This window comes from Haemaphysalis longicornis, unplaced genomic scaffold (assembly GCF_048455015.1).
Source record: "Haemaphysalis longicornis isolate Haplotype H1 unplaced genomic scaffold, Haemaphysalis longicornis Haplotype H1 scaffold_1, whole genome shotgun sequence".
In the NCBI taxonomy this organism is placed as follows: Eukaryota; Metazoa; Arthropoda; class Arachnida; order Ixodida; family Ixodidae; genus Haemaphysalis; species Haemaphysalis longicornis.
Window position 1 is genome coordinate 42884927 of NW_027526203.1, and position 18047 is coordinate 42902973.

At 44.8% G+C, this 18047-nt stretch overlaps 1 protein-coding gene across 1 annotated transcript in view; it reads left to right on the top strand.

The window, feature by feature from the left end:
- The window catches only part of LOC144166258 (nose resistant to fluoxetine protein 6-like), a 315613-nt gene that overhangs the window by 84887 nt on the left and 212679 nt on the right, over positions 1-18047 (top strand). Inside the window, exon 4 of the mRNA XM_077695828.1 lies at positions 9046-9130. Within this exon, the coding sequence (XP_077551954.1) occupies positions 9046-9130 (85 nt within the window). The remainder of the gene's footprint in view (positions 1-9045; positions 9131-18047) is intronic.

Genomic DNA, 18047 nt, shown 5'->3' on the forward strand with positions numbered 1-18047 from the left:
TTGCGTACTTATGACGCATGTATCTTTTATGTCACAGTATAGAATTCCCAATGTAATGATTGTACATTGATTGTATGAGCATTACTTAGGAGAGTGAGAATGTATCTGTATTTTTTGTTTGTTTCATTACCTCCAGTGAGATGTAAGCGTACAGTAATTTTTCTTCTTCCTGTAAATTGTGGATGTTGCATTGTTGCCATTATGTACTTACAAAGGCTCCTGGGCCCCTGTCAAGCTGCTCATTGCAGCTTTTAGCCCTGGAGACTATCCAGAGCTGCACTTCTGTGTATCTGGTAAATAAAATTTGACTTGACTTGACTTGACTTGATCATGCGGGCGAAGAAAGTTCAGACAGGTGCAGCATTGACTCAAGCAGTGCGGCCCGGAAGGGCTTAACAAGGCTCATTTGGCCACAGAGCTGGATCCTGCAGTAATTCATAGCACGCGTTGCTTACACCAACATAGAAGGGGGCATAGGTGTTGTACCTAGTTTTTATCCCCTTGCAAGCAAGAGGAGCAGCATCTCTGGCAGTCAGGTACGAGTACAGCTGAGCTTCCGTGGTTTCGGGTGAAAGTTTCGTGACGAACAAAGACTTCGGCAGCCGCCGCCGCTGCACCACCGTGAGCTCAGACGAGTCCGAGGCTCCAAAGATGCTGGTTGACGTGCCTTGCCGTTGACATTACCAGTGCTGGTGTGGCCCACGGGGGATCCTCCCCCTTCAGCTGACGATTGCGATGCCCAACAGGCATCGGCACTAGTGATGACAGCATTCGGGCCGGAGCCGGGCGACGCAAGCTGCCGTTGCAGACGTTGCTGTCCGTGTTCAGCCACCGGCTGCTGACGGTGAATAACGTTTTTAGGCGCACACCAACAGTAACAGCAGGAGCGGCAGCGACAAGGCGAACAACGATGTCACGGGGACTACAGGTGAATCAGACCCAACCATAACCGATGCCCCGGTTGAAAGCATCACGCCGGGAGAAGAGAGGGCCTTGGGGGAGGCCGGCCGGGAAACCGGTTGCCGCGCGGCGAGCTCTTCTCGTAGAGTGTGTACCTCTTGCCGAAGGGAAACGATGATGGCGTGTGGTGGGTCCACTCCCGCTCAATCTCCCGACGAAGGCTCTCCAAACCCTGCATATTCTCACGGCGCAGCTGATCATCGTCGTCACGCAGTCGGGTAATTTGGTCAGTCAAAAAATAAATGCCCTCGAATGCGTGGGTGAGGAGCGCAGAGCGCACGGAGGACAGCAGCAGCGGCCCCAAGGCCAGGCGGTTGGGAAGGCGAAACAGGGGCCTCTTCGGCCGGCAACCTTCGTCGGATGGAAGAGGGGGAAGATCTCCTGGTGGCGGACGGGCCGGTGTCGTTTCTCGTCAGTGAAGCTCTGCTGCTAGGACTAGTCGCCGCCTCGGCCGTTTCACTAAGTTTGCACTTGAACGGCCGGGCACCGGACCTCAGAAGTTGCAGCTCCGCGTCCGGCTAAGCAACACACTTCGTGTGCACACGTTTTTTACAGGCAGCACAGCGGAAAAACTTTTGCTTACCGAAGAAAGCATGGCAGCACAAAATACAGAAATCCGCAGTGGGCGCCGTCTTGCGACGCATAATAATCAATCAATCAATCAATCAATCAATCAATCAATCAATCAATCAATCAATCAATCAATCAATCAATCAATCAATCAATCAATCAATCAATCAATCAATCAATCAATCAATCAATCAATCAATCAATCAATCAATCCATGTTTATTTACGTGCCCAGGAACAGCCAGAAGCCTGAGTGCTGGCGCACGGATAGTTACATGAAAACAAAATACAAGAAACATATTGCAAGAAACAAACAAGCGACAAGACACACACAAATTGAAGTAGCGAAAATTACAGAAATAAAGCACAGGCGGAGCCTGGGTACAGGTAGAAAAGAAAAAAGAAGATGCCTTTGTGGCTCAGCCTATTGTAATGAATACACAGTAAGCAGAGAACAAAGTTTGGCAGTAAGACGACAAAAACAATGACAAGAGTATAGAGACAAATGATAAGACAAGCAAGTAAACAGTTTCAAAAATAGGCAACTATATTGTTTAAACAGAACCGCAGAGAAACCAAATTTCAGCAATGAAAAAAAAAGAAAAACGAACGACAGAGATATCATAGATGTTTAACATACTGTATTCAACAGCGCTTTACGGTAAATTGTGAAGGAACTTTGAAAAATGTCAAGGCGTTCAGAGAAGCGGTTGTAGCAGTTCTGTAGTCTGCGCACAGGAGAATGATTGGAAATTCGCGCAGCGGTCAAGAAAGGGCGTTGCGACCTGGTGGGCCTTTGTGGAACACTAAACTCTAAACAGTTAAGCAGGTCCGCTCAAGAAAGGTCACCATGAACAATTTCGTGAAGAAATGTAAGGTCTGCACGCATACGTCTGCAGGTCAAAGAAGGGATGGCAGGAACTATGGGTAAGTCAGAATCAGGATGAAACCTGTGATTGTGATGACGGTGCTTAAATATGGATAAAAACTTCTTCTGCACACGTTCTATTAATTCACTACTAGATTTGGAGATGCCGTTCCAGGCAACAGAAGCATATTCTAACTGGGGGATACATACTGCATTGTATAGCATTAGAAATGGATCTGGAGAAGAGAATTCCTTTGTAATCAGACACACATTTCCAAGACTTCGGAGCGCTCGCCACGTGATGAGCCTAATATGAGAAGAAAAAGAGAGGGTACTGTCGAAAAGAACTCCGAGGTCCCTAATCTCCTCAACCCTTTGCAAAGGAGCTCCCTCTATACTGTAAGAAAACAGTAGACGATGGGTTTTCCGGCTGTACGTGACAACCTTTGTTTTAGCTGGGTTTAAAATTAGACAGTTTTTGCTGCACCAGACCGATAATTCCGACACATCCCTCTGCAAGGCACAGCAGTCCTGAAAACTGCTAATGTGCCTAAATAGTTTGACATCATCAGCATAGAGAAGAAATGAAGATTTTGGTAACACTGTTGACACATCATTGATAAAGATAGAAAACAATAGTGGACCCAGCACAGAACCCTGAGGTACACCACTGGTTGCAGTGTAAACACTAGACCTTTTGAAGTTTACATCTACGTAAAAGGACCGGTCAAGGAGATAGTTGGACAACAAGGCAACAAGGCTTGCGTCAACACCGGACGTAGTAAGCTTGTTAATTAATAATTGATCGTTCACTACATCAAACGCCATAACATCCAACTGGCCGTTTTCACAAACTGCAGCCGAAGCCTCTGTCATAAAGCTTGCAAGATTTGTAACCGTCGATCGACCCGAGAACAAGCCGTGCTTATTTGGTATCAGAACGTTCTTGACGCAGGCAGCAAGAACGTTGTGCAGAGCTGACTCAAATAGTTTTGAGGCGACACAAAGGAGTGAGATCGTGCAATAGTCAGAAACGGCTGACTTATCACCTGACCTAAATATTGGAAAAATTCGAGCGATCTTCCATGCACGAGGAAATTTACCTAACAGTAAGCAGTTATTATAAATGGAAGTTAAGACAGGCACAAAAATGTTGGCGTAAGCCTTCATGAGGGCTGCTGGAATTCCATCTGCACCGCAGGAAAATGATGGTTTCATCCGTTGAAGGCTATCATTGACAATTTTTTCATCGAACATAAGTGTGTTAAAATTAGAGTTGTTAAACGATAGGCGTTCGTCGTTGCCATCTGGCAGTTGAAAGACAGAATGAAAGTACTGAGCAAAACTGGTGGCAACATCCTCAACCTCTTCACCATCGGAATTAAGCAGTCTAACGTGTTCTTTAGACGCCTTAGAACGGCCGCGTACATACTTCCAGAATTCAGCCGGTTTCTGAGACGCAGCAGCCTCTAACGATTCTATATAGGGCTGGTGGTCACGCCGGTAGAGAATTTTACAAAGTGAGCGATACCGACTAAACTCCGCTTTCCACTTGTCAAGCCCAGAACGCTTGGCCTTTTTGTGGGCGCTGTCCTTAAGTTTAAGCGAACTTCGAAGTTCTTTAGAAAACCAGTGGGGAAATTTGGAAGGAACCGGCTTATAATAAGGGGTATACTTTTCCATGCCATTTCTGACGATTTCGGTGAAACGTCGAACCGTCAGAAATGGAAACGTCAACATCATTGACATCCAAAACACTAGACCATTCAGCAGATGAATAAAAGTGATACAGCCCAGCATAATCACCACGCTTGAAAGTGTATCGCGGGACTGCACAATTGTCAACACCGCCAGAGCGATGCTGGGTCGCGACCGAGACAGAGACAATAAGAGGGGGGTGAAACTTGTCGGGGTGCACAAGGGATATTTCGGAGGCACACACTTGTACGTTTTTTAAGTTTGAGAAGCACACATCTAGAACATTACCACAAGAGTTTTCTATGCGGCAAAACTGCTGCATGGAGGTGAACGATTGAAAATGTAATAGCATGCTGCATTTCTGCGCTGCATAATGGCACCAGAGGATAATAATAATAATAATAATAATAATAATAATAATAACAGGATAATAATATTAATAATATTAATAAAAATAATAATAATATATTACAATAATAATATTAATAACCTTTATGTTCTCCAGAAAAATCTGCAAGGTCGTCCACGTTAAAAGCTGCTGAAGACAACTTGACAGTGGCCCGGAAACCCTCACCTGGCAGGGTTCAAGAAAGAAAAGAAATCACTAATAACGAGACCAAATGAAAGAGTACATATTGGTTACGTAGTTCACAATAAGCTGAATTCAAAAAGTGATACAAGATCTACAATTTCAAAGTTCACAATTCGTACAAATTAGCACGAGAAGAAAGTTCTATACGCAGGAAGACACGAAACAACAGCAAGAACACATAAATACAAAACACAAGCAATGATTGTAACCATGATGGGAACTACAAGTTTACGAAATATTGCTGCAACAGTTTGCGGGAAAAGCAATGTGTATGTCTAAGTTCATTTAGAAAGGTGGGAAGGTTGAAGTGCAGAGCCTGACATTTATAATAATGCGGAATCGCGGCACTACCCATTGTTCAGTGCTGCGCGTGCGTAAATCAGCATCCCTTGCTGTTAGGGATGAGAGTCATATTAAAACGCTTTTTAGTGCGTTTATGCAGAAACAAATGTACATAAAATACGAAACCTGTACAAGTGGTTTACTTTGATAATGTTATATTTTGGGAAAGCATTTTGCGTTGATGCCAAATGCGGAATATTGGCGATGTTTTGGACCATTCTCTTTTGCAACCGCAAAACTTTTATTTCATTTTTTATTTGTCCTAGCCCACACAAGACTACAATAGGTAACATGCGATGCAAATAATACGTTATAAATTTGCAGTTTGACCTGTGCAGGAAGGAAATCCCGGCATCGCGATAACACTACGGTGACTGAGGACAGTTTATTACAAAGGTTAACTATGTGTGTCCCAACCTAGGTGTGTAGAAAATGTAACGCCTAGAATCTTATTCTTGTCTACTATGCCAATAACTTTATCCTCATTAATTATGTTACTGTGCAGGTTAAGTGCTTTATTTTATTTTTTAGACCTGAAGATAACTACTTTAGTCTTATTGGAAATGCTAATTTGATTCGACTGCGACCAAACGGATTGCTTCCGAAACACGTGGTTGCAATTTGCAATCAAATCGTTTACATCAGTACCGAAAATAAGCATAGTGCTGTCGTCTACGTACATAATAAATTTTACGGTTTTGTCTATTTTTGTGATATCGTTGATATACACGTTAAAGAGCAAGGGCCCCAAAATGCTTCCTTGCGGTACGCTTTTTGCAATAGAAAGAAACACTGACTTCTGGATGTCTAGGTACACGCATTCCTGACGGTTGTGTAAGTATGAGTTTAGCAAATCCGAAGCCTTTCTCCGAATACCACATGTAGATAATTTTTTTATTGGGATATCATGGTCCAGGCAATTAAAAGCTCGACTGAAGTCAATAAAGAGACCTACAGTGTATGGTTTTTTTCTGAATATTATCTATTATGTCTTCTTTAAGTGTCAGTAGCGCGGTTTCCGTTGACCGAACACTATGAAAACCAAATTGGGCATCAGATTATGGGTCAGAAAAGAAATTTTCCATGCGATGATAGATCACTTTCTCTAGGCCCTAAAAAAAACTGCAAGAACAGATATTGGCCTGTAGTTCGACAGTGTTGATTTATCACCCCCGTTATGTATTACAGATACCCTTGTTTCTTCATCTCAGTGGGAACTACACCTAATTCTAAGGCGAGAATATAAATATGAACAAGTGCGGGAGCAATGTGTTCTATGACGTATTTAAATGGTTTGATCTGCATGTCATTGATGTCGAAAGCTTTGCTATTGTTCAGGTTCATAAACGTTCGATAAATTTCAATTATATCGGTCGGATGAACAAAAAAACTTGCAATAACATTGTTTTGAATACATTCGGACTGTTCGATAAACGCCGAACATGTGTCTGAATTGTGGTGTTACAAAGTACGTGTTAAATTGATTAGCAATGTCACTACCGATTACCTCTCGACCATTTACTAGGAGATTGTTGGGTAGGAAATGATTCCGTCTCCACCCCAAAACGCGGTTCATAGATTTCCACGCAGTATCCGGGTGCCTGTTATCAATATCTGCGAACAGGGAATGATAATAAGCAGCCTTTGCTCGCCTTAGTTCTTTGTTGAGTAGATTACGCTGCTTCTTGAATTCCAGCAGCGTCGTTGGCTGTCATGGTCGCAAGAATGCATGATGCATTTTGTTTGTTTTTTTCGTTTGATTTGATCATTTTCGTGTGAGCTCGCGTTACCCAAGGCTTTCTCATTTTCTTGGATTCCGTGAAGGCTGTGAACGGAAAGTGCCTATTGTAAATGGCGAGAAATGTTTTCATAAACTCGGAATAGGCGTCATTTACCGAATTTATATCATATACAACTGACCAGTCACAAGCGCCTATTTTGCATTTAAAAGATTCTAAAGCCACCGCAGACACAACCTGGGTCTTGTTAGCCTCAAAGTGATGCTTCTTGTTTTTTTGTTTTGTTATCATGTATCATAAAAACTGGACAATGATCGCTTAAGCTTGATGCAATAGTAACTGCAGAAAAATCTACAGTTTCAACGTTTGTAATCAACAGGTCAAGGGCAGACGTACTGGTTGTTGTGACGCGTGTAAGTGTGTTAGTTGGGTTCAGAAATCCAATGAACTAAGTGTCGTGCAAAAGTCCGTGACTGTTTCATTATTTTTGAAGACGTTTATATTGACGTCACCGGCACAAACAAGGCGGAAACCATTGTCGGACACATGGTTTAAGATATTTTCGGAGAAATGGAGAAATTGTGAGATATTGCATTGTGGTGGGCGGTATACAGCAACCATGATGTCTGTCGTATTTGATTGCCAATACCTCATAGTCATTTGTGACTACTGAAAATTTCGAAACTAATTCACAGTGCATGTTTTCTTCTACGTAAATAGTGACTCCCCCTCCTCGCCGATCAGGACGGTTTCTAAAGAAGTTATTGTAACCTGGAAGCTGAAGCATACCATCACTATACCACGTCTCAGTAATCATGACAACATTATATCGGAAGGAAAAGGGGCATAAAAATGGTACATTTCTTCTTCTTTGTTAGTAGCGGAGCGTACATTGAAATGTATTACGGAATGCTGTTTTAAATTTTGATACCCGAAACACCCTTGCAAAACGAACTGTCGGTAAGCCGGGTGATCCATTATTCCTGCGGAAAAGCGGTTTCTGATTGACTTTGCTTTATTTTCGCAAGGTCACTTTCGTCGGCTATATGGATCGTTGGAGAAGTTGTTTCAGTTTTCTTTGCGTATATCTTGCCATTGAACGACCACAGTGATTTCCACTACTGGTCGTGCTTTTTCTTGACAGCTATGCCAAGCAAACGCTTCAGGGTCGGACACAGATGTTCATTACACAGAAAGGCAATGTGCTTTCATATCCCACGTCTTTGTTTGTCAACCTCATTTTTGTTTCCTTTTTTAGATGACATTAACAATTATGCCGAGATCTGAATTGTACAACAATGTTCGATTTGTCAGAATTCCGTGTTGGAACGCGGTGGCAGGTTACTATGACACCCTGAGAAATGGGTTCAATGATGACAGTATCAAGCTTAGAGACAATCTGGACAACATTTTCGTTTACTTGCTTTTCAACACCCTAGATCTCAAGATTGCAATTCCTAGAATATTGCTCGATTTGAAGGACTCTCTTCTGCAGATCAGCTACCCTGCCTTCAAGAACTTGACATTTTGCCCCGACGTAATGATTTTCGCTCCTTAGTTTTTCATTTTTTGCAAGTTCGACTTCTAGCCGTTTAATCAATCCATCAATGTTAGCCTGGGAGTGTTCCAAGCTTTTGAACGATGCCTCTTTGTTCCTTTCGAAGGTCGCGTAATTCATTTCGCATCACTCTCTCATATGCCTCACGTGATGCCTTTATCTCAGCTCGAAGTTCCTGTTCAACTTCCACCCGTATCTCTTCCTTCATGTTTGCTACGTCTTTAGTCATTTTTCACACAGCATAAGATTTCCCAGATCATATAAAAAGAAGCGCTCTACAAGAAACTTGGCAGAAGCGACGACGTCAAAAACAAGAACATACAGAGACGCTTTGCCAGACACTAACCAGCGCCGAAAATCGAGAGTGCTTAGTCCCAAGTTGCCGTCGCCACTGCCAAGTGTGCTTGGCAGCGATGTTTTTTGTTCTTTTATAGCTTGCTTCAGTGACGCTGGCGCCGATGATCTGCGCAGATGCCAAGTGCCGCCGAATGTTGTTGAAAAAATCCTCCACGCATTTTCCATGTGAAACGCACGTACGGTTGATTAACAGTCTTGTAGAGCTGAGTACGGCTGGGCAGACTCGTACCTGCACCGAAAATCGAGAGCGCTTAGTTCCAAGTTGCTGCATGTCGTCGCCACTGCCAAGATTCCAAGATTCCACGTTCTTCCAACAACAAAGGTATCATGTACTCATCGCCCACCCGTTGATTTCTTCGCAGTGATCGGGAACTCTGCGCGGCCGGAGGTGAAGTACTGCACGACCAGTGTTTTCCCGGCGGTCACCGCATCGCAAACCGTTGTCATGTAAGTGTTTGCTTCACTGAACGCCACGCTTGCATTTCCTCAAGGACACGCCACTGCTGTGCTCGGGCAACCAAGTTTTATAAAACGTACGCTGGTGGCTATCCATCCGCCGCTCATTAAGTCTCTGTAAACAAAATTGCGTATCATCGTAAGCATAATATCGTAAGCACGAATTGTTGAAAATGCAGGTTTCCAGTGATTCTTCAAACACAGTAGAATGAGAAAACGCAATTCAGTTCGTTTTTTATTTTGCTGTATTCGTTTCCTGAATTCAGAAACAGCCGGAAAATTAATGAATATCACTTTAAGCTGCCAGCTTCCAGTACTATCAAGATCTTTTAACTTATGAATTCTGTTCATGATTCAGGCGAATAACAGCTCGACTTCAAATAAAACCACGTCCTAATTTCATTACACCTAAATCGTGAAAATGTCAGATTCAAATTATGGTGTTTAACTCACCTAAGCTGCACCTGGGCTATGAGACGCGCCTTAGTGGAGGGGTCCGGATAAATCTTGACCACCTGGGTATCTTTAACGCACCACGAAATTTCGGCTCACGGGGGGTATTTTCGCTTTTGGCCTCCATCAGAAACGCACCGTGGCCGAGATCGAACCTACGTCACCGGGCTCACCAGCACAACCTCATAGCCAATGAGCCACCGCGGCGAGTTTGCGTGGAATCTCATCCGCGCAATTAGGTCTGTCAAGTCCTGCGAAGGCGAAAGCATCGTTGATTCCCCTGGCGATACCACGAAACTCCGCTGCGTTCCATGAGCGTGTTTGCGTCTGTGCTTCCGTTTCTTCTTTTGGTGCCAACTGCTTCGGCAGGCAAACTGACGACGCTTCATGTCAGAACATTCCCACAATGAGTTTTTTATAGCGGCTTGCACTTGTTCTACTCACGCGCTGCCACGTTCATCTGTCGCGCGGTATAACCGAAGCACCAGACACTGTAAGATAACGGTAGCTTTGCTAGTGGAAACGTGCTGTTGTAGCGCGGTGGTAATGCTCTCACTTTATACTCTGAGGACGCTGGTCGATTACCTTATATACTTCATAGGGCTGACTTTTAATTTCAAAATATGACTTTCGGACATATTTGCCATATTTCTCTGTGTTTCTTATTCCTCACAACGCCGGCCATTTTTCGTACCGCTTTCACAGAGTGAGTGTATTTAAATGCGAGAATGTGACCCGCAGGTCAATTCGTTGACCGATGATCAGACGAACCGGTGGCTCGTGGTTGACGGCACCTAGCGTACGAAAGGCTACGAGAGGCAATATGTACACTTTGCACTAAGTATTTACAACTGTTAGAAAAGACGTCGGGGAAGGCCCGAATCAAACGGGCCTCCCTTCCCTATTCAAAACATCAAATTCCTCGGTTTTATCACCAACGCTCCACCCACAAAAGAGACGTCACTATTGCAGAGTGAGGATGGGCTATTGATTAACCTACACTAGGCCACTGATTCGCCACAGTGACAAACCAACTTAGGTGGGCACAAACTAATCATGAGACCCACCTCTCACGCTCATACGAGAACTCGGAAGTGTTCAGCAAAACACAGATATAACATTACTAAAAAGCAACCAACTAAAAGCAAACCTAGCGGCGGGCATCTCCTCTCCGAGGGCTCATCTTAAAGTATTGTCCGTACCATGCGCGCTTGAGATTGTGCTCTGCGCAGCCAGAATTTGCTTCCTTTGTAAACATGCTGAACGCACAACAAATCTTGGTTCCCCGCCAACTGACGTATCCTAGCCACCAAGTCGCCACTGTCACATACAGAACGAATTGAAACTTCGCTCAGTAACATCAAGCAGTGAAACCGTGGTAAACAGAACGCCTGGTGCTTCTTTCATGCATTTCACCCCTTGAAGGACCTCCAACTCCCATCCACTGCGAGCATTCCCATGGCGGTCATTGCGGTCTCTAAGGAGTCAATGGTCCCACTTCGCCGGTTTCACAAAACGAACGAAACAGAATCCTCCTTCAAAAGCTAATATCACTGCTGATGACTGTAGCGTCACCCACGCACTCGTATTGATCTTCTCTGGGGCCAGCTCGTCGTGCGAACACAAAAGCATGGTGAACAGAAAAGGCTGTAGCAAACCTTCCTCGAGCTTGTCATGCTTACGTAAGCACGGTGGGTGCGAAAAGAAGCGCAATACAGGAAAACACGCTAAACCAAACGAACGATATCTAGTTGTGGGTGGTTTAAATGAATTAAGTGAGTTCCCCGAACTTGGTACGTGTACTTATGGAGTAAAACTGGTGAACGCTGTTGGCTCCCTACACTTCGCCCGACCCCACTGACTGCATAACAGTGACAAAATTGACTGCGGTGAATGGCAAGTTGTAAAGGGGGGCCCGGCACACCAATAGCGCTAATTGCGACCGTTACACAACCGCATTAGGCTCTTCTGTGCAGGTGGTAGCACTTGGAGGTTTCCCGTGCTTGGAACAAAGCTAATCGATCATGAATCATTTGTTCGTTAGAAAACGACGTACTTTGTTTTCTCTCTGTGATGCTGTGTAGGCTTATAAATTTCACTTTTAACCGAACCCTCTGAGGCAATTTGTATTCTGCGTGTGGTTAGACGCGCGCTGTAGTATTTTTCCTTGTCACTGCATAAGACTACTTACCCGATACAACCTCGCCCTAAACCATCAAAACGCAGAAGCGACTGCAAATTGGTTGGTCACGAACTTCCACTCAAATCCCGCCATCGCGTCAGGAAGCGTTCTGTGGGATTGTAGCCACGCTGATGTCCTGCGTTTTCCGCCTCAAGCGCGATGCAGATGCACGACTACAGCATGCGACTGGCATGAATTGATCGTTACGACTGTCGCCAAGACTAATCGTACGCGTGAATTTGAGATACATGGTTGGATGCGTGCGATGCGTCGTCGGCGTCGCCCCGCCCACTGCTTTCGCTCCAAAGTTGCTTTCCTGTTTAGTCGCACTCCGGCAGATTTAGACATGTGCAAGAGAAATCCGAACAGCAAACGAAAACATTTATCAACTGGAAGTACAAATAATTGTGCTATTACGTTAGACAGTGCATTTTACATGTTCGATAAAGCAGTGTGGGGACGTTAAGCACCGACGATTCCGCACGTCCATGGTGTTGGTATTGCTGGCAACATGTGTCTCTCAGGTGTCTGTATTGTGGGCGGAGATCGCGCAGGTCGGCGGCGGCAGCGGAAAGGTGCTTCCAACAAAATACACTTAACTGCCACTTGCGCGTCCTCGGGGCTTTGAAAGAAACTTTCCTAGTGACGTCATTATGACGACACCTTCGAGTCTGCAATGGATGTGGCCGTACGACGGTCGCAACGATGACACGAAGGCATCTGGCTCGCCCGCCGGTCGCGCGTCGTGAGCCCCCTCGGACCAGAGTACGACGCCAAAACGGGTCCTAATGATCAGTCGTAACTATCAGTCGCATGAAATTGGATGCTCCAGTCGTGCATGTATCTCGCACTTCACGGTATTGAGGGTACCGAAAGGCATCGCGCTAAATGCTTGTCGTCCGCGGCTAAATAATCGTCGGTGGTCTTCTCCGGCGTATTCGTGGCCATTTCTTTCCTACTCCCGTCGCTTGCTTTCGAACAGCGTGCTTTCGAAGAGGAAAGCACGCTGTTCTTTCTCACTGTTCACTACCTGCGTGGGACCCATAGCTCAGTCAGAATGCAAGTACGGTAACGTCTCTAGGGGATGAATACGTCAGAGTAAAAAGAGGCATTGACGGCGCAGAAGGAATGAGAGATCGGCGGAGCGAACGGGTTGCCTAGACGAAAGTGCGCGCTGAAGTTAGGATGGTACGGAGCAGGTACACCCGGTGCACGGAAGAAAAGAACATGGGGAGTTAGCATACATCTCTGCCGTCAAAACTAAAAAAACCGCACTTCTTCCGTAACCTCCCTGTGAAAAGAACGTGTGACGTGAGCATGGATTTTTCATGCACAGCTTTCCGTACTGATAGGTATATGGGGGCATATTGTTCGAAGTTTTTAGTGCCCAACGGCAGCCTGTAGGAGCGACCTATACGGGTGAAAGCTCCGTTGTTCCGTCAAATGTCTGAAACTTTTCAAACGTGTCTTTTTTTTCTGCTGTGCTGCTCAGATGGCACTAACATTTTTTTCCTGAACTTCGAAAGGGCATGTTAGCATTTAACGCGACGTTGCTACGCCGAGGTTATGACGCGCTGTGATGGAGGGCTGGGGAACAATTTACGCCCCAGAGAAATATAACATGCACCCAAATCTTGACAAGGGTGTTTTTGTCCTGAAACGTTCTTCGCATAGATCAGCATTTCAAGGCCGGAGGCGCCCTGGTCGTCGCAGCAGGAGGTCATCAAGGGCGGCAGTTTACCGGAGAGCGAAGCAGTGTGAAGTTGCACTTTCTTGTTAGTAAGGTGATAGCAGAGGGTCTGAAAATGCAGTGGAGATGAAGTACCTTCGGTTATGTGATCTCCGCTCTTTGCGACGCCACTACTACCAATGAGGCCCGTCCCACTTTAAGCTACGCTCACCACGGCTAAGGCACTTGACTCCAGTACCAAGCAGCCAGAGATGTGTTAGGCTTGTTTGGCTGGCAATTAGGCACGCGCCATTTATGCTTCAACAACGTTCGGAAATTTCAGAAACAGTAAGGGTCTGTTTTAGGCGCGCAATTAGGCGCCCAAATCGGTGCGCAGGAGTGACTGCGTTCTCAGGTTGAGGGCTGCTACACAGGCACATGTGAAACAAGGTACAGAAGCAAAATGAGATGCAGCGACATGCATAAATGTGCGGTCTCCTTTGCATGGCTTGTACCTACGAATGGGGTTATTCAGATTTGCTAGTAGTATGCGCAAAGCCTTTGTTTCGGCGTCGGTTCAAAATCCCTTTCTATCAAGGTTAGACCCTTCGACAATAGTTACAGTAAATATTATTGACGCATTCCGTGGATCGCTTCCAGAGGTCTAGGTAACCTGCATCAAATTTTGTAGGAGGTACGCTACGAACTCTCCCTGACATATTTCTGCGAAACAGGATAATTTTGACTTCATCAATTAGGCCAATCTCTCGGCCAGGTTATTGTGACGTACAGTCTGTTGGAAGTGCTGACCGCTGAATCGTCAAATCATCTACCTGGATACGCATGACACGACCCTTTTTTATTTTTACCAATTCGCAGAATGGATTTCTTAAAAAAAATTTCCTGTGAAACGCAACTACTATGTTTTATTCACAATTTGCATTCCATTCTCGACAACGCCCCAACCTTTGACTATCTTTGTAGATTTCTCAAAAGCATCCGACAAAGTATCTCATGATTTACTCATTTTAAAATTACAGGGCCTCAATACAGGTATAACGTCTCGCATGGGTGATTTCTTTTCGCAGTAACCGTTCCCAATTTGTAACTGTTAATAACTTTGACTCGCCCAGGGTCCCGGTTGGCTCTGGGGTCCCACAGGGCTCCGTCTTGGGACCATTGCTCTTGCTATTTGCCTCCAAACATTACTTCTTCTGTCAGTCTTTTTCACATATGACTGCGTAACTTTTCCTGCAACTAAGGGTCATTTAGACGTACTCGAATTGCAGGCTGATATTGATAGGGTTATGAAATGATGTGAGACTTGGGGTCTCACGCTAAACGTTAACAAATGCAAGTACATGCATGTTAACCGTTACAGCACTAGTACCAGCGCATAATAAATTAATAATGTTCTTCGCGAAGCAGTGAATTAGTATAAGTATCTGGGCATGCACATACCATTTACATTACTGGTATTAGAAGTTTTGTAATGTCCGTCTTTTGGTAAAACGTGTTTATGACCAAAACAATGCTACATATTTACAGCTGTAGAGCGTAACCTCACTAAATATCCCAAATTCTTCGGACAACATGTCAAAAAAAAATCATAACCCCGATGTCTTCCTTTCTAGAGACAAAATTACACACAAAAAACAAGCAAAGCAAGTTGCAGACTACTCCGCATATAATTCAGTATGTGGTGTAAAATCTGCTCCGTTGGCGCTTTCTTGCTCGTCAATTCTTCCAAGTACGCGTACAAACGATTGCATTTGTTTTCTTTTTTTGAACATGATACCTAAACGGAAATACCTTCGCTAAAAGCAAAATTTTCTCGTGCGTTTGACAGCATTTCAAACTCCATTATCAAAATTGCAGCACTATCTTTGTTTCAATGTCGACACATATCTTTACCATCTCACATTGATGATGATGATGTTTGGATGTTTATGGCGCAAGGCCAACTGGGGCAAAGAGCGCCAAAACAATAGTGATATATGAGGGGTGAAACCTTAAACCCTACGTAAACTCAGCAAAAACAAAAGTAAAATCACAAAACGACAATGAGCATGACTGGTGTATAGGGCCAGATTTCATTATGCTTGATAGGAAATGAGGTTTAAAAACTTGACTTCTGACAAAAACTCAAACACACGTTTCACGGAAACAATGGCATCATCACCTAGAAAAAACGACGGATGTAGGGGAATATGTTGTCTGTAGAGTTCTCTGAAGTGTTTGTGTCGTGTTGTGTGAAGTGCCTTGCATGTGATTAGTATGTGCACTGCGGATAGGGCCTCTCCGCACCTGCTGCACTGGGGTCTAGATGATCCCGTCAGCAGATACGAGTGCGTCGCATGGGTGTGCCCTATCCGCAGCCTACCCAAGGCGACTTCCGTGTGTCTGTTGTGTGAGTCAGTTGTGTATCGTCCCAAGTGTGGCTTTATTACGTGTAGTTTGTTATCTGTCTGTTCATTCCACTGTGCTTGCCATTTCCTACGAAGGTGTTGTCGAATTTGTGGCTTAAGGTCACTCTGTGGTAGCATTGTTATATCTACTGTGTTCCTTAGTGCAGCAACTGCGGCGTTCTGATCCGCAACCTCATTGCCAGCAATCCCAGCATGGCCTGGAAGCCAGCACAACACCAGAACAAGTTTTTGGGCATATATAGACATAATAGTGTTGAAAACCATATGGACAATTCTGTTTTTGCATGGCTTGTACGATGCCAATGCGCGCACAACGCTCAAGGAATCTGTATATATGATAGACTTCGAGATTTTGTGTTCAAGAATGTGTTGTGCAACGAGTAATATGCCATATGCTTCAGCTGAGTAAATTGTGGTGTATGTGCTCATGGTTCTGCATGCAGTTTGGTCCATGAGCAGCGCAAGACACTATGGTTGCAGTTTTTGATGCATCACTATAAAACTCTGCATATTGATACTTGTACTGGAGGGACAAGAAGTGCTGCAAAATTGCAGTTTGTGGTACCCTGGTTTTATCAATATTCGTGAAAGACAAGTCACAACACACAGGTTGAAGCTGCCAGGGTGGTAAGACGTCAGTAAAAGAAGATGTGTGAATGTCTAAAAAGGAGATGTCGAAATTTGAAGCTTCCTGTCTCACTCTAAGTGAGAACGGCAAAGGAACAGACGGGCGATTTACAAACAGTGGCGATGTGGATGTATCATTAAGAACACGTTTAAAAGGATGGTCATTCAAAGATGAAATTTTAAAAGCGTACAGAAAGTCCACATACGTTCGTTGGTACTCAAGGCACCACTTATTAGATTCAACATATAGACTCTGGGCCGGGCTAGTGCGGAACGCACCCGACGCAAGGCGCAGACCCAAGTGCAGTACTGGATCAAGACTTTTTAGCGTTGTTTTCGATGCCGACCCATACACGACACTGCCGTAGTCTAATCGAGACCCGACTAACGCGGTAAAGACCCGGAGAAGCAGTTCTTTGTCTGCACCATAGGATTGGTGGGAGAGGACCTTGAGAATGTTTAGTGTTTTGAGGCATTTATGTTTAAGTGTTTTGACGTGTGGTATGAACGTGAGCTTGTTGTCAAATATGACACCTAAAAACTTGTGCTCCCGTTTAACAGGAATAGGTGCACGGTTAAGCGTAATCTCAGGGTCGGCGTTAATCCCGCGTTTGCGGGAAAATACAACACAAGTACTCTTGGCCGGGTTCAGTTTAAACCCGTTAAGGTGCGCCCAGCCAGCTAGTTTCTTAACACCGAGTTGTACCTGACGTTCGCATATTGACAGATTACAGGATTTAAAAGATATTTGCACGTCGTCTACATAGATGGAGCAGGAAATGGTCGGCGGCAATGACTTTCGGAGGGAGTTCATCTTAACTATAAACAAGGTGCAGCTTAGAACTCCACCTTGCGGCACACCATTTTCCTGCAAATATACAGTGGAGAGCGCACCGCCAACCCTCACTCGAAAGGTTCGCTCGGCCAAATAACTACAAAGAGTGTTCATCATGTTGCCAGAGACACCAAATGACTTAAGGTCCCTGAGGATGCCGTAGCGCCAGGCTGTATCATAAGCTTTTTCAATATCAAAAAATACAGTAAGGCAGAACTGGTTATGGACTAATGCATCTTTTATGTAGGATTCCAGTGCAAGAAGTTGATCATTGGTAGATCGCCCCACCCTGAAGCCTGCCTGGCAGCCCTCGAGAAGACCGTTGTACTCCAGAAAGTACACTAGCCTACGGTTTATCATCTTCTCGAGGAGCTTACACAGGCAGCTTGTCAGGGCGCTGGGACGATAACTTGCAGGAGAGGAAGGGTCCTTCCCCTCCTTCAGAAAGGCCACAACTATAGCCTCCTTCCAAGACCTTGGAAGCTGCCCCGAAAGCCATATTATGTTGTAGAGGTGTAGGAGTGTCTCAAGAGTGTCTGTGTGTAGGTGTTGTATCATGGTGTATGTAATGCTGTCTGCCCCTGGAGCTGAGGGCTTACAGGTGGAAAGAGCAACCTTCAGCTCATGAAGTGTGAATTCAGAGTTGTAAGCAGAATTCGACTTGTTCTTGTCTCGTAAGGGCTTCTTTTCTGCATTAGTTTTGTGTTGCATGA